Genomic DNA, 24,583 nt, shown 5'->3' on the forward strand with positions numbered 1-24,583 from the left:
GAGTTGGCTAAAATGGACTGGGAAAATTGATTAAAGTATGGGACGGTTGATGAGCAGTGGCAGACATTTAAGGAGATATTTCCTAACTCGCAACAAAAATATATCCCAATGAGAAGGAAAGACTGTAAGAGAAGGGATAACCATCCTTGGCTAACTAAGGAAATAAGGAATGGTATCAAATTGAAAACAAGGGCATACAATGTGGCCAAGACTAGTGGGAGGCCAAAGGATTGGGAAGCTTTTAAAAGCCAGCAAAGAATGACTAAAAAACATGATAAAAAGAGGGAAGATAGATTATGAAAGTAAATTAGCACGAAATATAAAGACAGATAGTAAGAGTTTCTACAGGTACATAAAAAGGAAAAGAGTGGCTAAAGTAAATGTTGGGCCCTAGAGGATGAGACTAGGGAATTAATAATAGTGAACAGGGAAATGACAGAGACGTTGAACAAATATTTTGTATCGGTCTTCATGGTAGAAGACGCTAAAAACATCCTAATAGTGGATAATTAAAGGGCTATAGGGAGGGAGGAACTTAAAACAATCACTATCACTAATGAAGGTAAAATAATAGGACTAAAGGCAGACAAGTCCCCTGGACCTGATGGCTTATATCCTAGGGTCTTAAAAGAAGTGGCAGCAGAGAGAGTGGATCCATTGGTTATAATCTACCAAAATTCCCTGGATTCTGGGGTGGTCCCAGCGGATTACAAAACCACAAATGTAACGACCCTATTTAAAAAAGGAGGCAGACAAAAAGCAGGAATCTATAGACCAGTTAGCCTAACATCTGTCGTTGGGAAAATGTTGGAGTCCATTATTAAGGAAGCGGCAGCGGGACATTTGGAAAAGCATAATTCAATCAAGCAGAGTCAGCATGGTTTTATGAAAGGGAAATCATATTTGACAAATTTGCTGGAGTTCTTTGAGGATGTAACGAGCAGGGTGGATAAGGGGGAACCAGTGGATGTGGTGTATTTGGATTTCCAGGAGGCATTCATTAAGGTGCCACATAAAAAGTTACTGCACAAGATAAAAGTTCACGGGGTTGGAGGTAATATATTAGCATGGATAGAAGATTGGCTAACTAACAGAGAACAGAGAGTGGGGATAAATGGGTAATTTTCCGGTTGGCAAACAGTGACTAGTGGGGTGCCGTAGGGATTGGTGCTGGGTCCTCAACTATTTACAATCTATATTAATGATTTGGATGAAGGGACTGAGTGTAATGTAACCAAGTTTGTTAATGATACAAAGATGGGTAGGAAAGCAAATTGTGAGGGGGACACACAAAATCTGCAAAGGGATATAGACAGACTAAGTGAGTGGGCAAAAATTTGGAAGATGGAGTATAATGTGGGAAAATGTGAGGTTATCCACTTTGGCAGAAAAAATAGAAAAACAAATTATAATTTAAATGGAGAAAAATTGCAAACTGCTGCAGTACAGAGGGACCTGGGGGTCCTTGTGCATGAAACACAAAAAGTGAGTATGCAGGTACAGCAAGTGATCAGGAAGGCAAATTGAATGTTGACCTTTATTGCAAGGGGGATAGAGTATAAAAGCAGAGAATTCCTGCTACAACTATTCAGGGTATTGATAAGGCCACACCTTGAATACTGCATATAGTTTTGTTCTCCGTATTTAAGGAAATATATACTGATATACTTGCATTGGAAGCTGTTCAGAGAAGGTTCACAAGTTTGATTCCGGAGATGAGGGGGTTGACTTATGAAGAAAGGTTGAGTAGGTTGGGCCGATACTCATTGGAGTTCAGAAGAATACTTTACATCTGTTTTCACAAAGGAAAGGGGCAATGTAGATACTGCTATTGAGGAGGAGTGTGATACTCTGGATGAAATAAATATAGTGAGGGAGGAAGTATTAAGGGGTTTAGCAGCTTTGAAAGTAGATAAGTCCCCAGGCCCGGATGAAATGCATCCCAGACTGTTGAGCGAAGTAAAAGAGGAAATAACAGAGGCCTTGACCATCATTTTCCATTTTGGATTTGGGCATGGTGCTAGAGGATTGGAGGACTGCTCATGTAGTACTCTTGTTTAAGAAGGGAGAAAGGGATAGGCTGAGTAATTACAGGCCTGTTGGCCTAACCTCAGTGATGGGATAATTATTGGAAAAAATCCTGAAAGACAGGATAAATCTACATTTGGAAAGGCAACGATTAATTCAGGACATTCAGCACGGATTTGTTAAAGGAAGATCGTGTTTGACTAACTTGATTGAATTTTTCGAGGAGGTAATCAAGAAGGTCGATGAGGGTAGTGCATACAATGTAGTGTATATGGACTTTAGCAAAGCTTTTGATAAGGTTCCACATGGTAGACTGGTCATGAAGGTTAAAGCCCATGGGATCCAGGGCAAAGTAGCAAGTTGGATCCAAAATTGGCTTGGAGGTAGGAAGCAAAGGATAATGATTGATGGATGTTTTTGTGACTTGAAGGATGTTTCCAGTGGGATTCCGCAGGGCTCAGTACTGGGTCCCTTGCTTTTTATGGTATATATCAACGATTTAGATTTGAATATAGGGAGTATGATTAAGAAGTTTTCAGACAACACTAAAATTGGTTGTGTGGTTGATAATGAAGAAGAAAGTCATGGGCTGCAGGAGGATATCAATCTACTGGTCAGGTGGGCAGAGCAGTGGTAAATGGAAGTATGAGGTGATGCACTTTGGGAGGGCTAATAAGGAAATGGTATACACATTAAGCGGTAGGCTACTTAGAAATGTAGATGAACAAAGGGACCTTGGAGTGCTTGTCCACAGAATCCTGAAAGTAGCAGGCCAGGTGGATAAGGTTGTTAAGAAGGCATACGGAATGCTTGCCTTTATTGGCTGAGGCATAGAATATAAGAGCAGGGAGGTTATGCTTAAATTGTATAATACTTTGGTTAGGTCACAGATGGAGTACTGCGTGCAGTTCTGGTCGCCATATTATAGGAAGGACGTGATTGCACTAGAGAGGGTGCAGAGGAGATTTACTAGGATGCTGCCTGGAATGCAGAATCTTAGTTATGAGGACAGATTGGATAGGCTGGGTTTGTTCACATTGGAACAGAGGAGGTTGAGAGGAGACTTCATTGAGGTGTACAAAATATTGAGAGGCCTGGCTTCCTCAAGCCCAATTGCAAGATCCAGGCCTCAACTGTGAGGTGGATTTGTGGCAAAAATAGGAACCAGTTGCAGGACAGGAAAGCCCCAGCCTACACAAATCTATCAGTGGGCAATTTGGAGGTGGAGGCAGCCTTACAATGGGCACATCTCTTTCCCAAAGCCCCTCGCACAAGGACCTAGATTAAACAGTTGACGATGTGTAAGCTGGTAATGTAGTGCAGGGCATGGACATAGAGCACATAAACTTTGTTGGCATGTTGGAAGCTAACCTGTGCAGGGCATTCCACTAAGCTGAAAGTGAATGACCATTTTATAGCTGATGAGACGTTCTGAGAATTGCGAGGACAACTGCTGGAAAGCATTGTCTAGATATTGGATATGATACGCTAGCTGTATACAGAGGACATTAGTTTACGGGACCGAAATTCAGTTCCGCCGGAAAGCTGGTGCACCGACCATTTTTTAGGAGTTTTTAACTGCCATTTAGGAAGAGGTGCCATTTTTCGCGACATTCAGCTCTTTATCTTTTTTATTAACCATCCAGGAAGTCGGTCATAAAGGGGGCGGAAGTGAGGCGGTAAGTGCTGGTGAGGGGCGGAAGTGGAGGCGGGATGGATTCTCCGCCGCTGTCACTCAGCAGCAGAGCGGTGGTGACGTCATTACGCGTCTGCGTCACCACGTATTTCCCCTCCGTTAAAGGCCATCAGTCGTGATTGGACACTGGACCACCAGGGAGGGTTTTGGCTGGGTCAGTGGCCTGGCACCCAAGAGGAGATGCCAGGCTGCCTGTTGGTGACCCGGTCAAACCCAGGCGCACAATAATCCAGCCAACTTCAAATGGTGGCCATGGCATTGGGTCCTTGCCTTTAATGGCCGCAGCACAGCTAGGGCAGAGAGAGAGCATACAAGGTGCATCGACAGAAAAAGCTGTCGGGGGCACCACTCGACGGCAATAAGATTGTGCTCGCTAAATTTCTTGGGAGGCGGGGGGGGTCCCAGCGGTGCATGCACTGAAGACGCACACATGGCCGGTCGACAGTGGTGGGGACCGCCAGAAAAACCCCTGAGCTGAATTGACCTTTTGGCGGCCATTCGACCAGAAATTGGCGGCCGCTGGACTCCGCCGCTTGGCCGCCACAAACCGGCGGTAATGGGCCTTATTGGGGAGCTGAATTTCAGCCCCTACATATCCAGGATTCTGTCTGTGATCAGGCTGCTAAGAACTAAACACTGAGGAAGCTCCACAACTCCAACTGGTAGAATCACTTTTTGATGGGACATGGTATGTGTCCATGCTGTGATCAGCCAAGATATTGGCAAGGCACTCGCACATTTAATGGAGAGTTGAGCTGCTAACCATGCCTCTCATGCGTTCCAGATAACTGTTGCCAGTCTAGCGAGGGGCTCAAACTGCCGAACTGCCAACTATTTTGGAGAGGATGCCGAGGAGATTTATTGGAATGATACTAGCAATGCAGAACTTCAGTTTTGTGGAAAGTCTAGAGAAGCTCGGATTGCTCTCCTTAGAGCAGAGAAGGTTAAGCAGAGAATTAATAGAGGCATTCAAAATTATGAAGCCTTTTGATAGAATAGATAGGAAGAAACTGTTTCCACTGGCAGGAGGATTAACAACGAGAGGACACAGATTTAATATAATTGGCAAAAGAATCAGGGGGAAGATGGTGAGTTGTTTTTTTACGCAGCGATTTGTTATGATCTGGAATTCACTACCTGAAAGGGTCGTGGAAGTAGATTCAATAATAACTTTCAAAATGGAATTCGTTATATACTTGAAAAGAAAAAAAATACATGGCTATGGGGAAAGAGCAGGCGAGTGGGACTAACTGAATAGCTCTTTCAAAGAGCCAGAACAGGCACTATGGGCCAAATGGCCTCTTTCTATGCTGTAAGAATCTATGATTCTATCGGTTTATCTTGCAGCCTACAACTTTTCCAGCCTCTGTTTTCACTGTTCGCACAGAGGCTTGGAAAACAGATGAGTTGGGCTGCCAAAGTTGCGCCATAAACGACATTGACTGACCTCTTCTTTGCATAAGCTGAAATATCGCTCATTCACAGAAGAGGTGAGTGCTGGTGAATTTATAGAACATGGTAAGAATTGTACAAGATTTAAAGTGCAATGAGACATCTTCCTACACTTGAGCACTGTAACTATTTATTTTTGTATGCTGTACGTGACGTCATTGGGGTCCAGTTTGCAGACAAAAAACCTGAATTGCAGAATATGATCCCAAAACACTAATAAATATCCTGAAATGTTGGATTATATGTAATTTAACTTATGTAGTCACCTTGAATCAGGTGCTTTATTTTGGGTTGGTTTTCAATTGTCACCTTTTCCAGTTTTCTCAGTTGACATGTTTGAAACCTTAGTTTGTCAGCTATCTTGGCCAACTATTCACTATCTTCCTTTTGTTGGGAAGGGGAAGCAAAACATGGACCTCTTGCGGTTGAGATGGCTCCAAGGTGTTATGCCTGGGGATGGAAGATTAGAACCAAGTCAACTTTCCATGGCAAACATGGTCACCCCATAACTAAGCCAAGCAGGTACACCATACTTCAGGTCACCAGTGGGGAGTACCCTGTCAGCCTGACTCATAAAGGAACCTGGAGGGGTAGACGTATATTGTTTGTGCTCACTCCAGATAATCCTGCAAGTCAATGGGCTCTATTTTCCTCTTTGCCGATTTTTGGCGCTCAGGAATATGTACGGCCGATTTTTTTATTTTATCTTCCCCTTTGCACCGAAAAGAAAAATACAATTTTCGACAAAGTAAAATTTAATTTTGGCGCTGCGGTACCCGAAGTTAAATCTGGGGGTGGAGTTTCAAGTGTGCGCCAAAAAGTCAGTGAACATCCGCTGGGAAAAAAAAACCTTTTTCCACGTGACGGGAGTGTCCGTGCATCCACAGTGAACTTCCTGGTCTGGATCAGCAGCTTGTGAGAACACATTGGGATCGGAGCTGGATCTGGACATTCAAATTTTAGCTGCAAAAGATGGATCCAAGGGAAGGGGAAGGAGAAGAAGGGGAAGAAGAAGGAAAAGGGGAAGGGGGAAGGGCCAAGAGATTTCAAGCAGAAGAAATTGAGCTCCTAGTGGACATCATTGAGAGGAGATGGGATGTGCTTGAGAACAAAGGAAGAATGGGACAAAAGAAACTGAAACCCTCTCTACTAGCAAAACTTTGGGACCAAGTTACAGAAGTGTTCAATGCAGTGGCCATGACCCCGAGAAGCAGCATGCAGGTCAAAAAGAAGTGACAGGACCTTGGCCAAGCAGTTACTGTAAGTATTTATGCACTGCAATTACATTTGTAAATGTGACTAATGTGTTTGTGTGTGTGTGTGTGTGGCCACCACATCAGAAGGACCCTTATATTTTCATCTTTGCAGAGGAAGGTGTCACTGATGAACCGAGAAAGGTCAAAAACTGGAGGAGGTGCGCCAAGTAGACTGAAGCTAACAGCCGTGGAACAGAGGATCGCTGATATGATTAAATCTCGCAAGAGAAGATCACCCACCAATATGGACACTGGGCCCAGGTTACCGACAGAGGGTAAGCTCTGCTGCGTACTCATGTCACCTTGTCCCCTCTGCCCCCTCCCCTGCTGCTAACTAAATGCTCTATTATATTTTGCAGATGTTGTGCATCAGGTAGAGACAGAAGCTGAAGCAGAAGATCAGGAAGCCATCAGTCCAGAAATTCTTCATCAACCTCAGGATGAGGATGAGCTAGACAATGAAGGGCAGCAGGAAGACCCCAATAATGAGATGGTTACATTACAACTGGAGTGGATGAACCCCCTGATGTCGCCACGCCCTTTGCTGAGCGATACAATTGACGCGACATTTCATGGGGTAGAGTCTGAGGCTGCGGGTCCCCAGTGGGTTGCAGCAAGCCACACCTGGGTGACGGCCGTGGAGGTTGGGAAGGAGAGCTCAACCTGAAATGCAGGATACAGGGGACTTAGGACTGATCATGGGAATGAGTAGGGAAAGCATTGAGCTAACCAGATCGCTCCCGGCCACCATGGGTGGGGTGAGGGTAGAATTAGGGGGACTTTTAGTCGAAGTAGCAACACTGTCTGGAGGAATGGGAGCAGTGTCGGGACAGATAAGGGAGGGGATGTCAGAGATGAGGGAGGGGATGTCGAAGATTAGGAAGGAAATGTTGGAGATTAGTGAGGGGATGTCAGAGGCAGCTGGTGCAGTGTCGGGACAAATTAAGGTGGGAATGTCGGAGATAGCTGTTGCAGTAAGTGGACACACCCAAGGCTGACATTGCCCAACAACAATTGGCAGCATCAACTGCTGACACTCACTTTCCAATCCCCAGACCAAAGTCAGGTCGTGTGCCGGGCGTTCATCCACAGGCTGAAGAAGGGTCCGACGATGAACCCGGGCCTTTCACAATGCCGTCTGCGAGGTCTGTCCCTGTCCAGCCCCACCAACAAATGCACCTTCGCGCAGAAAGCAGAAAAAATGCTTGGGGTAATGGTGAAGAAGCAGAAGTCTGAGATAACGGGCACGGGTAGGGGTAAAGGCAACAACAGGGGCCAGATGGGCGCACAGCGCTAAGGTCTTTGAATAAGTGGGAAAAGAGTTGGCTGCAGCTAGAGTTTGTTTGTTGCTGCTCCTTGTTGTATTCTTCATTGAAAAGTTTAAAGTTTGATACAAAATGTTTTCTTAAAATTAAGTAAAACTATACAAATATTTAATAAACCTAATTATTTTTTAAATTTAAGCAGAATCCTGCACATTATTTTTTGAATGAAAGCAATATAAACCAGCACAACATTACGTACATATGATGTACATTAGTTTTTGACACTAACAGGTGCAAAGCGCCAACAATGTCAGGCCGTTTAGCCTTCAGGCAGCAAAGCGATCACAGATTAGTCGCTGACGCAAGTCTCTAGCTATGGCTATAGGTGCACGAGGCCACCTCCTCCTCCGTCGTCCTGCGGGTTGAGGTGGTGGCATGGGTTCGTTGTCGTCCTCCTCCTGCTGCATATCCTCCGCGTCCTGCTTCTGCTGCTCCTCCTCCTCAACCTCGTTGTCAGCCTCCTTAGCCTCTTCTTCCCCCCACCCGTTTTTCCCCACAGGAGGATCTTCACTGTCCAATGCCTGGCCCCTCATTATGGGCAAGTTGTGCAGTATACAGCGCAGGACAGTGAACCGACCGACGTGGTCAGGGGTGTATTGCAAGTAGCCTCCAGGGTGGTCCAGGCATCGGAAACGCTGCTTCAGTATCTCAATTGTCCGCTCTGATGCTCCGTGTCGTTATAGGCGACACGTTGTCCGGACGCTCTGGCTCAGTGCGGGGATTGGGTAGGGGGATCATAAGCCAGAGCAACCAGCTTCTGGCAGCTCCTGAAACATGGTAGATATAATGCTCTCGCGTAGGATGAAAGCATCATGGTTGATACCTGGGTATTTGGCATCCATTGCCATGATCCAATGCAGATCATCGCAGATGAACTGCAAATTTAGGGAATGGAACCCTTTCCTGTTGCGATAAACCTCGGAGTCGTCCAAAGGTGCTCTCAAGGCAATGTGGGTACAGTCGATCACACCCTGCACCTTGGGGAAGCCAGCAATTCTGGAGAACCCCTCAGCCCTGTCTTGCATTGCCTGCGTAGGGAAATTGATGAACTGGTCCTTTTTGGCATACAGTGCAGCATTGATATAGCAATGTGTAGCTCTCGCAGCACATGTCCCACGTTGCTGCTTGAAGTGAGCCAGAAGCGTAGAAGGCAAGTGCTGCAGTGACCTTCACTTCCACAGGTAGGGCAGTCCTAAGTAGCTGACCTGATTATCTGGTAGATCTCGGTCATGACTTCCTTTCTAAACCGTAGCTTGCGAATGCAGTCTGCCTCACTCAGGCGCCTGTCCCTGTAGATTTGATCAGGGTATGGCCTCCTCCACATTAATACACTAAGCTCTTTCTCTATGGAGGCACGATGCACACGATTTATGGCACTTTAATTATAGCTTGTGCCAAAATTCCTATGTTTGCTGCTGTATTGTGCCATCTCCGATGCACAGTTCGGAGTGCATGCTAGCAGGATCGCTCCCTCACCAAGCTCCTGTGCTTGTGTCCGGCCGAGGGCACGATCCTGCAACCGACCGGCCGGCAGTCCTCCGACCAGTGCCTGGAGCCCCATGAGCAGAGGTTCAGTGGTGTGGTGGGGTGGAATCGCAATTTGCCCATTCTCAAAAACATTCTGTGGGAAAAATGAACTTTCCGAGTTATTTTCCGAGTTCCCTCTGCAAAAATCATCATGAATTCGTGTTTTAAATTGTCTTCTTTCTTCGCTCCAAAAACTCAGAAATATACTCAGCATCGATTTCCTTAAGTTAACGTAGGGTTTTTCTGACCGGTACTTAAGGCCCCCCGGAAAAATATCGTTGTTGCCGGAAATCGGTTAAAGGGCCAAAAACGGCGTGGAAATCAGTTTTCAACCAGACCTGCACCAAAAAAATCTTGCGTACAAAAAAAACGGTGCTGGCAGTCGCCACCCGTGTACAAACTTTGAGGAAAATTACAAAATCATCATTGCTCAAAAAAAATCAACCGACACCAAAAAAACGGCACCCAATGGTGGCAAAAATAGAGCCCACTCTCCTCACAGGTAGGATAGGCCTGGTTACACAAGCAGTGAGAAGGTTACCTGTATTCTGTGCTGATAAATTGCATGATTTTAACTAAACTCCAGAAGGTGCCCCTGTGAATATTTGCAAGTACCTAAGCTTTGGCTCCTGCTAACTTGCACTAAAGCTCTCTGAAATTCATCAATTCCTACAGGGAGATGGAATACACTCAAGGGCTCAATTTTGGCCAGGAGTGGTCCGTTTTTTTTGGAGTAACTTGGTTTTTCTGCTGTAACTTAAAAAAACCCATTTTCCACAATCAATTTGCACCAGTGTAACTGAGTTAGTTACGATTCTTTTAGTTTAGTTTTTTTTCTCAAAAGAGGGCGTTACCAGCCACCTACACCAGTTCTGCCCATTTAGGCAACTTTGGCCAACTAATAGTTACTCCAAATCTACTTAGGCCAGTGTATGTGGCAACTTCAGAAAACCCTTGCCGAGAGTTAAAGAAATCGATGCAGGTAGGTACATCAGAGGACATTCGGCCTGGGATAGGGGCAGGAAGCGGAGAGGACCTGCCTGCACCGAAACCACCAAACCTTGCAAACAAAAAGTAATAAGAATTCAATAAGAAATAAAAAATTGAAGTAAGTTCTACCTTCATCTTCAAACTCAGCCCGGGAAGACAGCGGGCCAGCCGGTGCGGGAGGCCACTCGGCCAGGGCTAGGGACGGGCAGGAGAACCGACTCAACTGGCCATGCTACGTGACTATAGGGAAGAGGCCGGACAGTGGCCAAAGTGGAAAGGAAATTTTTCGCTGCACTTCGGAACGGAGAAAAGCAGCGCAACTCCGGTAAGTGCGCCGAAATACAGGCTGGGCCAAAATTGAGGCCACAATTGGCAAACTTAAACTAAATCTTTGTGTATTGTCAGTAGTTTGGTTTTCAGATTTTTAAGCATGGTGATTGGTTTCCACAAGTGTCAGAATATTTATTTATGTATTAATTTTTGGGCTATGGCCGTTGCTGGCAAAGCCGGCATTTTATTGCCCATCCCTAGTTGCCCTCCAAAAGGTGGTGATGGCCTTTTGGTTTGTTCTGCCAATCAAAAAAAAGGTTTGGTCATTTAACTTTACTCCTATTTATTAAAGCTTTTGTTTACACAGTTAGTGTTGATAGCATCATCAGCAGTACCAGTTTCAAACTATTACTGAGTCCAATGGCGTGAAAGAGTTGAATTATTATACAAAGTGGATGCTGATCTATTTTTGAGGCTATGATTGTTAATAACTTATGCTAATATTAAATCAGCTCCCCAATAATTAGTTTTAATGACCAACAAATCAGTGCTCCTATAATGTCACCAACATTCATTTTCAAAGATGTTTTTAGATTCTATATCATAGAAGGAGGCCATTTGACCCATTGAGTCTGCTTTGAAGAGCAATCCAGTTGGTCCCACTCTTTGGTTCTTTACCCATATACTTGCAACTTTTTCGCCTGAAAGTGCAACACTCCTTCTGTATGGCACTTGAGTGTCAGCCCAGATTATGTCTCCAAATCTCTGCAATGGGACTTGAGCCTTCGGCTCAAAAGGAAAAAATGCTACCACCGCTGTCCTTTTACACTCAGTCACGCTATGCAAGAAGTTGATAGCCAGCTGCAGTAAAAGAACAAACAAATCCATGTCCCATTTGAACGCAGAGGCTGCGAAATTTGATAACCCCCGAAAATGGACACGGGGAAGCAAACTTCGCTCTACCTGCTGATTTAAATGATTGTAGCATGTGGCCAGTGCATTAGCTGCATGCATCAGCAGGGGGCCCAAAATTGTGAGAGTCTAGCACCACTTAAAACTAGCCGACACTGCTTAAAGCCAACCTACACCTCTTAAAGGGGAGATGCATTGTCGCTGAAGCAGGTGCACAACATGGCAGAGAGCAGGCTCCAAGATTTTTTGACACTGTACTGGAGGCCTTAGTGGAAGAGGTGGAGAGGAGGAGAGATGTGCTCTCTCCACAGGGGGCCAGGAGGCCCTCCAGACAAACGCTCAGAAGGAAATGGGAGGAGATAGTCTTGGCGGTCAATGCCAGGAGTCAAGCTCTGAGGACCTGGATGCAGTGCTGCAAAAAGTTCAATGACCTCATGAGTAGTCGAGGTCAATGAATGCATCTTCAAATGCTATATCCCACCAACTGCACCAGTAGCCTCAGAAACTGCTCAATGCACCACACCCCATCACTTACCGACCAAAAATATTTATCAATCACGACTCATGCCTTACGTTCATAGCTTCACCGCATCCTCACACACTTAGCACGGCCTCTAGTGCAGTGTCAGAAAATCTTGGAGCCTGCTCACACTCACATCTCACAGCTTACACACACTGACAGCTATTCCACCATGACAGCCACATCACCCAAACCCATTGCACCACACTCACTGACACGCTTCCCTCTCTCTTGCAGGAGAAGGTGGCGCACAACCGAAGGCAGCAGGACCTAACCAGCGGGGGTCAGGCGCACCTTCATGTCCTTACCCCCATGGAGGAGACAGCGCTTGGCATTAATGGAATGGCCATTGCTTAGGCTATGACCAGCGGCAGGCTGAAACCATAGAAGATGGCGATAACCTCATAGAAACATAGAAACATAGAAAATAGGTGCAGGAGTAGGCCATTCGGCCCTCCGAGCCTGCACCGCCATTCAATGAGTTCATGGCTGAACATGCAACTTCAGTATCCTATTCCTGCTTTCTCGCTATACCCCTTGATCCCCTAGGACTACATCCAACTCCCTCCTGAATACATCCAGTGAACTGGCCTCAACAACTCCCAACGGCAGAGAACTCCACAGGTCCACCACTCTCCGGGTGAAGAAGTCTCTCCTCATCCCGGTCCCAAATGGCCCACCTCCTATCCCCAGACCGTGACCCCTGGCTCCGGACCTCCCCAACATACATAAGAACATAAGAATTAGGAACAGGAGTAGGCCATCTAGCCTCTCGAGCCTGCTCCGCCATTCAACAAGATCATGGCTGATCTGGCCGTGGACTCAGCTCCACTTACCCGCCCGCTCCCCATAACCCTTAATTCCTTTATTGGTTAAAAATCTATCTATCTGTGATTTGAATATATTCAATGAGCTAGCCTCAACTGCTTCCTTGGGCAGAGAATTCCACAGATTCACAACCCTCTGGGAGAAGAAATTCCTTCTCAACTCGGTTTTAAATTGGCTCCCCCGTATTTTGAGGCTGTGCCCCCTAGTTCTAGTCTCCCCGACCAGTGGAAACAGCCTCTCTGCCTCTATCTTGTCTATCCCTTTCATTATTTTAAATGTTTCTATAAGATCACCCCTCATCCTTCTGAACTCCAACGAGTAAAGACCCAGTCTACTCAATCTATCATCATAAGGTAACCCCCTCATCTCCGGTATCAGCCTAGTGAATCGTCTCTGTACCCCCTCCAAAGCTAGTATATCCTTCCTTAAGTAAGGTGACCAAAACTGCACGCAGTACTTCAGGTGCGGCCTTACCAATACCCTGTACAGTTGCAGCAGGACCTCCCTGCTTTTGTATACCATCCCTCTCGCAATGAAGGCCAACATTCCATTCGCCTTCCTGATTACCTGCTGCACCTGCAAACTAACTTCTTGGGATTCATGCACGAGGACCCCCAGGTCTCTCTGCACCGCAGCATGTTGTAATTTCTCCCCATTCAAATAATATTCCATTTTACTATTTTTTTTCCCAAGGTGGATGACCTCACATTTTCCGACATTGTATTCCATCTGCCAAACCTTAGCCCATTCGCTTAACCTATCTAAATCATACCTAATCCTCCTTCTCACTTCCCACTCAATCCACAATTTTTTCCGATTTTCAAGCTGCAGATGGTGATAGCATGCACCTCTTACTACACCGCGACCCCCCCCTCCCTCCCCCGCACCACCCTAAACTCCTTCACCATAACCCTACCCTTCTGCCTTTCTCCATTCAGAAATCCAAGAGCTGAAAACTGGCCCGGCAGTGGTGGAAGAGCAACACGTGGAAGAGCAACAAGATGTTGAAGAAGCACCCTCACTCGATTTCACACTCGCATCCACCTGCTCAGCTACTGAAACTGCGTGTAATTTAAAGGACAACTTAGAGACGGGATCTGCACGTGGTGAAACACCGGGCACAAATGGCCTGTAGCCAGGGATGGCGTGAACTGGCAGATACCAGCTTGCCAGAGGGCGAAGTCACACACGAGTTCTGTTGCAATGGACTTAGATGAGCACTTCATTGGGGCGGACTACAGAAGAAGCCAAATCAACCATAATATAATTGGATGGTGGAACAGGCTACAAGGACTAAATGGCCTACTCCTGTTCCTATGTTCCTATGATGGGTATGCACTATGTAATGCTTGGTGCATAGGCAAGCCTGCCAGAATTTTTGCATGCAATGTCAAGGGCATGGAGGAGTCCGGCACAAACTTGGCACAGTGTTTTGAGCAGAGCTTGGACCCCATTCTTTCCAATATGGAAGTGGTGCCCAACTCCATTAGTACACTTGCGGACCCAACCAGGATGCAGCATCTGATGGCCAATGTCTCAGCTTCCATTGCAGCAAAAGCAGAAGATAACCAATGTCAGAGTGCTGCCATACAAACTCGGCTGCTGCCATTATGACTGTGGATACCAGAATTCAAAGGGGATTGCAGGACGTCACAGCAGTCCAGCAATCTGTCCTCCAAAAGATTACTAGAAATGTTGAGTCGCCGTCCCGGGTGAGTGGCTGTGGCTCCATGGAGCACAAACCTGCTGTCCTCTCTCAGGATAACATTGACAGCATTTGTCCTTCCATCACTGCCACTCTGCCATGCCATTGCTGTTGCCGGTCAGCCAGTCAGCCCAAACTGCTGCTGCCCATGCCGAGAAAGTGCACTCTAAAGCTAGGCCTTCTAGGCCTAGAGCTGCTCAAAATCGTCCTCCAAGGCCATCTGCAGTCTCCCCACTGAAAGTAGCCGCCTTCCACCAGCCATGCTGCAGTCACTGGGGTTGCACTGTGTAGGCAGGCAAAGGCACATGGAAGACAGGTACGAAGGGAATGCAGAAGTGTGATTAGTTGACATATGCAATATAGTATGCATTGATTTATAAATTTTGTGTGGAATATTTATTTTGTCTTGGTTTTTAATTTAGCATTGTGGCCAAGTATAAACTGTGATGGTCAGTAACACAGGGAAGGAAAGGTGTGGGACTCTTGGTGAATAGGAATTTAGGATTGCATTTACTGGTGTTGCAGTCGAATGTGTTGTTCATGGACAGCCTGGCCAGAAAGGGACAGTCTAGGTTGCCTCCTCCCTTGCTCTTCCTCGTCCTGCTCCTCAGCTGCTCGCCGTATTACTGGTGGCCAGGGCGGTGCCCTCATGATGGCAAGGTTGTACCGCATGCAGCAGACCACTACGAATCTTGAGACCTGCTCTGCTGAGTATTGAAGGGCCCCTCCAGAGCGGTCCAGGCAGTGGAAGCGTTGCTTCAGCACACCAATGTTTGCACTGTCGCATGCCTTTCGTTGTGTGCATGCTGTCCACGTGTGCATGGGTTGAGCACTGGTGTTATAAGCCATGTCATCAATAGACAGTCCTTGTCGCCCAGTAGCCACCCTCTGATTTGTCCTGGTGCCTCAAATGCCGATGGCACAGTGGACTGCCACAGAATCATGACTGCTGCTAGGATACCAGGCATTGACCTGCATGATTTGTCACGTATGGTCGCACACCAGTTGAGGGAGTGGAATCCCTTTTCGGTTGTGGTACATCTCAGAGCTGACATGCGGCGCCCTCTAACCAATGTGCGTGCAGTCAATAGCACCCTGCACCATGGGGAAGTCTGCAACCCTCGTGAAGCCACGTGCTCACTTCTGCTGCTCTCCGGCAGGAGAGAATTAAATGTAGTCAGCTCTCTTGGAATAGGGAGCCTCAATGACCTCACTTGAGCAGCAGTGGATGATAACCTGTGAGATGTTGAAAATATCTCCAGCTCCAGCTTAGAAAGATCCTGATGCAGAAAAGTTCATGACCACGGTCACCTTCACAGCCACTGGCAATACGGTCCTCACCCTGCTCTGTTTTTGTAGTTGTGGCTGCAGCAGGTAGCAAATTTCAGTTAGGACCTCCATACCGAAGCGTAGACGTCTGACACACTGTTCCTCACTGAGGTTCAGGTAGGAGTATTGCTCCTTGAAGACCCTGGGTGGATATAGCCTCCTGCTGAGAGTCCTGCATCCCCCCTCCTCCTGCCTCTTCTAGCAGCTTGCTCTGCTCTGTGTTGCCTCTGCTCATTCTCCCAGTCATGCTGTAGGCCAAAGGGAATGCCTACTAGTACACCCTTGTCTGGGAGCAAGTGGCTAATGCAGCACCTGCAGTCCTTCAGCATCTGCCACACCATTCCCTGTAGGCTTCACCAACGTTAAATAACTCTAGAAAGCACCAAACACTTGTACAATCACAGCAACAGCCAATAGAAATTGATCAGCAACTAACCTGTAATTAGTTGATGATCCCTTTAAAAAATGCTAGGGGGTGTCCTTCCTGCTCATCATCATCATAGGCAGTCCCTCGGAATCGAGGAAGACTTGCTTCCACTCTTAAAATGAGTTCTTAGGTGGCTGAACTGTCTAATATGAGAACCATAGTCCCTGTCACAGATGGGACAGATAATCGTTGATGGAAAGGGTAGGAGCCTGCGCTTGATTTCTGCATGCTCTCGGCGATGAGACTCAAGGTGCTCAGCGCCCTCCCGGATGCACTTCCTCCACTTTGGCCAAGGACTCCCAGGTGTCGGTAGGGATGTCGCACTTTATTAGGGAGGCTTTGAGGGTGTCCTTGTAACGTTTCCTCTGCCCACCTTTGGTTCATTTGCTGTGAAGGAGTTCCGAATAGATCCTGCTTTGGGAGTCTTGAATAATGTGGTCTGCCCAGCGGAGCTGATCAAGTGTGGTCAGTGCTTCAATGCTGGGGAAGTTGGCCTGGTCGAGGACACTAATGTTGGTGCAACTATCCTCCCATGGGATTTGTAGAATCTTGCGGCGACATCATTGGTGGTATTTCTCCAGCAACTTGAGGTGTCGACTGTACATGTAGTCTGAGACATACAGGTGGGCAGGTATTACTACAGCCCTGTAGACCATGAGCTTGGTGGCAGTTTTGAGGGCCTGGTCTTCAAACACTCTTTTCCTCAGGCGGCCGAAGGCTGCACTGGCGCACTGGAGGCAGTGTTGAATCTCGCCGTCAATGTTTGCTCTTTTTGATAAGAGGCTCCCGAGGTATGGGAAATGGTCCACGTTGTCCAGGGCCGCGCCGTGGATCTTGATGACGGGGGGCAATGCTATGTAGCGAGGACAGGCTAGTGGAGGACCTTTGTCTTACGGATGTTTAGTGTAAGGCCCAAGCTTTTGTACGCCTCAGTAAATAGGTCATCTATGTCCTGGAGCTCAGCCTCCGTATGTGCCCAGATGCAGGCCTCGTCTGCGTACTGTAGCTCGACATTAGAGGTTGGAGTGGTCTTGGACCTGGTCTGGAGACGGCAAAGATTGAACAGGTTCCCACTGGTTTTGTAGTTTAGTACCACACCAGCAGGGAGCTTGTTGACTGTGAGGTGGAGCATGGCAGCGAGGAAGATTGAGAAGAACGTTGGGGCGATGACACAGCCTTGTTTGACCCCGGTCCGGACGTGGCTTGGGTCTGTAATGGATCCGTTGGTAAGGATCACGGCCTGCTTGTTGTCATGGAGCAGCGGAGGATGGTGACGAACTTTTGGGGGCATCCGAAACGGACGAGGACGCTCCATAAACTCTCATGGTTGAGAGTGTCAAAGGTCTTTGTAAGATCGAAGAAGGCCATGTAGAAGGGCTGGCGCTGTTCCCTGCATTTTTCCTGCAGTTGTTGCGCTGCAAAAATCATGTCCGTTGTGCCCCATAGGGAACAAAATCCGCACTGCGACTCTGGGAGGAGCTCCTCTGCCACAGGGAGAAGTTGGTTGAGGAGGACTCTAACGACGACTTTCCCAGTGGCTGATAACAAGGAGATTCCTCTGTAGTTGCCGCAGTCGGACTTGTCCCCTTTTTTAAAGGTGGTCCCGATCATTGCATCTCTGAGATCTCCTGGCATGCTCTCCTCCCTCCAGATGAGAGAGATGAGGTCATGTATTCTTGCCAACAGTGCCTCTTTGCCAAACTTCAGTGTCTCAGCAGGGATTCCATCCGCTCCTGTAGCCTTGTTGTTTTTAAGCTTTCTTATGACCTTTTCTACCTCGTGCAGTGTTGGGGTTTTACTGAGGTGGTGGCGGGTAGCATGCTGCGGGATGGAGTCGAGAATACTCGAGTCAAAGGCAGAGTCTCGATTGAGGAGATATTCGAACTGCTCCTTCCAGCGGGCCCTGACTGCCTCGGTGTCCTTGATGAGTGTTTCCCCATTCTTGACCAGCAGTGGGGTGGGGCCTTGGGTGTTTGGACCATGAAGAATCCTCGCAAATTATGGCTGTTGGCCAGCTGCTGTATCTCCTGTGTTTTCTCCATCCACCAGCTGTTCTTTAGGTGCCGGGTTTTTTGTTGGACCTCAGCCTTGAGCCGTCTGCAATGCTGCTTTGCTGCTACTGAACATGTGTCAGCTGTATTATTTAAGAGGAGGTGTTAGCTGGAGAGTTCAGCTCCAATACGGCAGTGCTGGTGTCAAATCAGTGTTACACTCATTGCCCTCACTAATATGACGCCCAGCGTGACTCGCAGTAGAAATGTGCGCGCTGCGGACTCAGCGGCGTAAAAGTGATTGCTACCAATTGCAGTTTTGCGCCAGACTGTTAATTGCTTTGTTAAATGCATGACAACCAATTATTTTTGAATCCAAGAATCAGTTATGAAATCCAAAGAAACCGTGGCAACTGGTGAAAGGATGACTGGTTCTGTTTGCTGAGTTGAATTATTGGAAAATATTCAAATGGATGGAATGTTCACATGAAAAGATAAGATTATTTAGCCAGTTCCTGAAGATTTATAAGAGAAGGGCTATGTATACAGAACTCAGCATTGTTTTTTCCTGACTTGTGGTGTTAGATAGTAAGGGAGGGAACTCTCATTCAGGGCAGACTTCTGCCCCAACCCGACCCAGTTTTCTTGGTTAGTGTTCATTCTGTATGCACAGCGGGTTCCCATTGGGAGTAAGAGGAATCCTGCCTGTGTAGGGATATTGTTGGATGTGGCAAGACACGTTAAAGGAGCTAATGTCCAAAAGATAGCAGCAAGGCTCCCATTGAAGATCCTGGCCGAGCCTGAAACCTGAGCGACAAGCCACCTCTCTCTAAGGGGGGAACTTAAGGCTTTTACCACCTTCCTGGGACATATAACCACCTTCCATTTGGCACCCTAGGAAGTGGTGGTAGATGGAGCAGATAGCAATGAAATCCATGGGGGCCCAGCCCTGCCTCCTTCCACCCACTGTCACTTGCATACGGCAGCCAGGGAAATTGCGACCAGCAGTGGTGCCAGCTGGCCAAGATGGTAGGCCTCACTGCCTGAATTGTCCCTCATGCTCCATGGAGGAGCATTCCCCTCTAGATTTTCTACTGCAAATATAGAATTGTATTATATCTCTGTTTATTATTTGCTTGTTCGTTATTGAAAGACTGGGGAAAAAAATCCTGTGCAGGCATAAATAAATTCCAGAGGGTCAAGTTTCCTTTTGTTTCTGCTAGTTATATCAGTGCAATCCAGGTGGAATCGACCATACTAGTGCAAAAGATCAGGAAATTTAAACCCAAAGGGGCTGAAATTGCCCCTCTCCTTAAGGCCTGTTACCATTGCAAATCGGCAGCCACGCTGCAGAGTGCAGTGGCCGTGACTTTTCGTGGAATGGCCGCTGCTCGCCTAATTGCCCTCCCGAGTTTTCCCAGCAGTGCCCTGTTTCCCTCCCACCCCACCACCCCCACCGCTCCGCTGCTGCAGATCCGTGGTCAGCGTGTCATCATAGTGTGCACCGCCAATCTACGCCGCCCCCCCCCCCCCCCGCGACAGCGACATTCCCCCCTGAAAATATTTGGCCTGCTGTGCGGTGCCAAAACCTGTTTTTTTCCGGTGGTCCAGTGAGGTTGTGGCCTTCTGCAATAGCGGTGTGGCTTCCCTTAAAAGGGGAGGATGCACTGCCGCTGCCACCATGTTTTTTTTTGTCGGCCGACTGCCATGTTGGCCCAACAGTTATGACCCCGAGTTCAGCTGGGCCGCCATCAGGCAGCCTGGCACCCCCTCTTGGGTGCTAGGCTGCTGGCCCAGCCGAAACCCACCCTGGTAGCCTGGATCAAACCCCACCCATAAAACTGGCCACTTCCCCAGGTCAAAATTTCGAGGTTCTGCCAATTGTGCTAGTTCAGGAAGGCTCTTCAAATGGCACTCATTTTCTTAGGCGCACAGGCCTAAAGTTTTTTAAGTTTTTTTCATTTAAACAAAATATTCAATTTACTAAGAAACTGACTACTATACATCAATAAAGCTAGTAAATAGTTCAGTATAGTTTATTTTTAATGTCATTTTCAGTGATTTTAAATCCGGTAACTCAGAGGTAAAGGACTGGACATTCTTATTAAAAATGCTTATTTTTCTAATAAAGCCATTGTCAGCTGTAATAATAAAACTGCACCAGGTTGCCACTTTTAAATATATCAAGGAATGTTTATTAATGGAAAGAAAAAAATGATTACATTCTTTTATGCTGCCCAATTGCACTGGTTCATGGAAGATTTTACACTTGTGATTCTGTAAATGAGTTTGAATGGAAACTTGAACCACAACTTCACTTCGTAAATCGAGCGCAATTTTGAGTGCAATTTGCGCCCGGCTTGCCTATTGCGCCCAAAGTGGAGACTATTGTACTTATGTGTGGGCAGAGAATTTTCCTAGATTTTATATAATTTCTAATGATTTTATATGCTCTGCAAGGAATGACACTGTATATTTCTTTCAGTTGTACCAGATGGAGCAAGCAAGAGAGACATTGTGTTCCTTATCGATGGATCAGACAATGTCGGGAATACAAATTTTCCTTTTGTCCGTGACTTTCTCACAAGTATAATAGAGAACCTTGATATTGGAAGTAACACGGTTCAAATAGGTCTGATACAGTACAGCAATTATGCAGAAACTGAGTTCTACCTGAACACCTATTCTTCAGAAGATGAAATTCTGTCTCATGTGGAAGGACTCAGACTGAGAGGTGGGACGACGCTGAACACTGGAGCAGCTCTGAACTATGTCCTTAGAAATCATTTTACCAGATCTTCAGGAAGTAGAAAAGAGGAAGGTATTCCTCAGATATTGGTGCTCATCACTGCTGGAAGGTCCAGAGATGATATCAAACCACCTGCAGATGCACTGAAGCGAGCTGCTATAATGATCTTTGCTGTAGGAGCCAAGAATGCAGATCCAGTGCAGCTAAAAGAGATCGCAATTGATCCCAGTTTGGTCTTCAGTGTGCAAGAATTCCGCTCTCTGCCACATGTACAGGAACAAGTGATGACACCACTATCTACGCTGGCTGCATCACGAGTACCTATTGAAAGGCCAACAGTTCCCATTAAACAAGGTACTTCAAACTTTCTGTTGTACTCAATGTTATTGTATTTGCTAACACACTTATAAAATAGAAGATTTCATTATGCATCAAAAATATTTACTAATATTTGACAGTACCTTCAGCAAATGCAATGTTGTGAATTACTGCTTAAATGGCTGATTATATAAAATGAAATGGATATAAAATTAAAATGAATGGACGGAAGATCATGGGGAAAGTGTTCAATGGGCGAGACTCACAACCTGCAGCATGGTTTCATAAAATTTGCCCTTAACGTATTCACCGTTATTGAAAGTTGAGCTGAAAGTTTCATTGACAAAGTTGATCTCAGAAAAGAAGATTAAGAATGTCAGAAGTTACAAATGAAGGAAGTTTATGCAAGGGATAAGACAAAGAGGAGACTGTCTAGCAATTTAAAATGTCTGCAATATTTAGAAATGTTCTCCTTATCTTCACAAATTCCCAAAGAGGGAAGCAGTAAGCTAATAATTCAGCTCCAATTTGGCTTAATAGCCCCAATTATACATTACACCAATTTCCAGGACTTGAGCACACGATCAAAGCTGACACTTAAGCGCAGTACGAAGGAAGTTCTGCACTGTTGGTGATCTTTCCAATGAGATGTTAAACTGAGACCCAGTCTGCCTGTTCAGGTGGATGTCAAAGATCACATAGCACTTTTTCCAAGTAAGACAAGGGAATTTTCCCACTGTCCTTCCAATATTCCTCTCTAAACCAGTGCCACTAAAAAAAAGTTAACTGCTCAGTCATCTCATTTACTTGTTCTGCACAACTGGGCTGCCATGTTTGCCTACATTGCAAGTGACTGCACTACAAAAAAGTAATTTGCTGGTGCTGAAACACTTAGGGATGGCCTGAGGGTGTTATAAGGCGCTACATCAATACTAGTTTTCTTTTTCTTTCCTCCTATAACTATTACAATTGTTACATTTAATAGAAGCAATTTGTATTTGTCAGAATGAAGTCACACTGGTGGGCTTTAAAAAGCATCAAATATTTTGATGAACTTAAGACATTCTTTGCTTCATTTAGTTGGTTCAACTCCTTTAATTGTTTTAGTTACATTTTAATATTCTTGTTTGTATATTGGGTTTGATAATGCATTGACAGGCACTGAGTGCATTTCAGCTTATTGCGTTTTTGCTCCTTATATCATCGAGCATAAAAGCTCAATTGCATCATTATCGTAGGATTTGTTTTCTACTTCCCAGCCTCATCAGATACATCCTGCACACACACCGACTCATCCAAAACCTTTCAGCTTGCATCCCCTCCTGCAGGTACATTACCCTTGTCCTTGCCAGCTTCCACTGGTTCACTGAGAGCTAGCACACCCAATTTAAGATCCTTATTATTGTCTTCAAATCTCTACATTGCTTTACTCCACCATACCTCTGTATTCTTCCCTGGACCTATGACCTAGTGTACACACTCTGATCATATAACTGTCCACTGTGCACCCCCTTCCCTCTGTGCACCATGTGTAATCCCTGTGTTGCAACCCCACCTCCCTTGGATGTACTGTGTAACCCACTCTTGCTCTTGCAACATTTGCATTTTCTACTTTCCTCTTTTACACAATGTGTGTCTCCCTCCTTTGTGTATTACTTTCAGCCACCTCACCCTCAAACTTTTTCCCTAAACCTCTTCGCTGTGGTACCTCTCTTTCTTTCAAATCTTTTGTCAAAATTAACATACATGACTGTGCCATTGGTAATTTTTACAGACTTCGCTCTTAATTCCTGTTCACCCCTCTTCCTTTAAAGCACATTTGAACATTTTGTTATGCAATAAGGACTATTTAATTGTAAGTTGCAGTTTACACAAACTTGTACCCATATTATTTGATGTACTGTGAATTAAAATGCATATTGTTCCAGTTTTGCCTGAAGAAGTGAACAAGAGAGACATTGTGTTCCTTATCGATGGATCGGACAATGTTGGAAACAGAAATTTTCTTCTTGTCCGTGATTTTCTCACAAGTATGTTACAGAACCTCGACATTGGAAGTGACAGAGTTCAAATAGGTCTTGTACAGTACAGCAATCATGCAGAAACTGAGTTCTATCTGAATACCTATTTATCAAAAACTGAAATTCTGTCTCATGTAAAAGGACTGAGACTGAAAGGTGGGACAAGACTTAATACAGGTGCAGCGATGGACTATGTCTTTAGATACCACTTTATCAGCTCTGCAGGAAGTAGGAAAAGAAAAGGCATTCCTCAGTTTTTGGTTCTCCTTACTGGTGGAAGGTCCAGCGATGATGCTAAACCTTCTGCAAATGCCTTGAAGCGAGCCGCGATAATGAATTTTGCGGTAGGAATCAAGAATGCAGACCTGGCACAGCTAAAAGAGATTGCAATTGATCCCAGTTTGGTCTTCAGTATAAATGACTTCTATTCTTTGCAAAGTATACAAGAAGAGGTGACAACACTGTTATCAACTCTGCCTGCACCACGGGTAATTCCTGAAGAGCCAACTGATCTCATTAAACAAGGTATTTGACATTTTATTTTGTTCTGCTTAACTTTGCGTTGATATACATAAATGTGTATAAGATGTTACTGTTGATAAAAATTATTTAATACTCGCACATCATCCATGATGTTGCCCATAGTAAGTCAGAAGATACACTATTTTAGAACAATAAGAGGTTCTATCAACAAAATGTGGCAGTGAAACTGTGACAACGAAACCGTTACAAGAGTAACTGTGACACTTGTAAGAAATTTGCACACAGTTATCGGAAGACTTTTAATATATTACTTAAGTAAACCTTCGTGTTTTATATTGGTTCCTGGATGTGTATATCTATGTGAACCTGTCTCACTCAACTGTAAAAACAATGGACATTATATTTTTTCAAATTTCAACTTTATTTAATTAACAAAGAAATAAAAATTGCACTCACTCAGTATATTCACTTTGTCTCTTCCACATCTGTCTCTATAGTTGACAGCTGTAAGTAATTGGAATGTTTACATTTTCTAACTTATCCACAAAACACACGTGATAATTAAAGGTTTTCTGTTTGGTTCAAAATTCAATGGGGGCAATTTTGACTTTAGACGATACTGTAAGATGTGCGACATTCGCTTGGCCACTTGTTAAACATCTCTCGCTTTTTTCGTTTCCACTGATTTTCTACAAATGTCTTTGAAAATCAACTGAACAGAAACTGCTAGAGGCTTAAAATAATTGTAGCAGTTTG

General features: G+C 45.6%; 1 protein-coding gene across 1 annotated transcript in view; it reads left to right on the forward strand.

Moving 5' to 3' along the window:
* Nucleotides 1-24,583, forward strand: part of col6a3 (collagen, type VI, alpha 3) — a 227,734-nt gene that overhangs the window by 104,343 nt on the left and 98,808 nt on the right. The window contains exons 16-17 of the mRNA XM_070873789.1: nucleotides 20,742-21,359; nucleotides 23,252-23,869. Of these exons, the coding sequence (XP_070729890.1) occupies nucleotides 20,742-21,359; nucleotides 23,252-23,869 (1,236 nt within the window). The remainder of the gene's footprint in view (nucleotides 1-20,741; nucleotides 21,360-23,251; nucleotides 23,870-24,583) is intronic.

This window comes from Pristiophorus japonicus, chromosome 3 (genome assembly GCF_044704955.1).
Source record: "Pristiophorus japonicus isolate sPriJap1 chromosome 3, sPriJap1.hap1, whole genome shotgun sequence".
Classification (NCBI taxonomy): Eukaryota; Metazoa; Chordata; class Chondrichthyes; family Pristiophoridae; genus Pristiophorus; species Pristiophorus japonicus.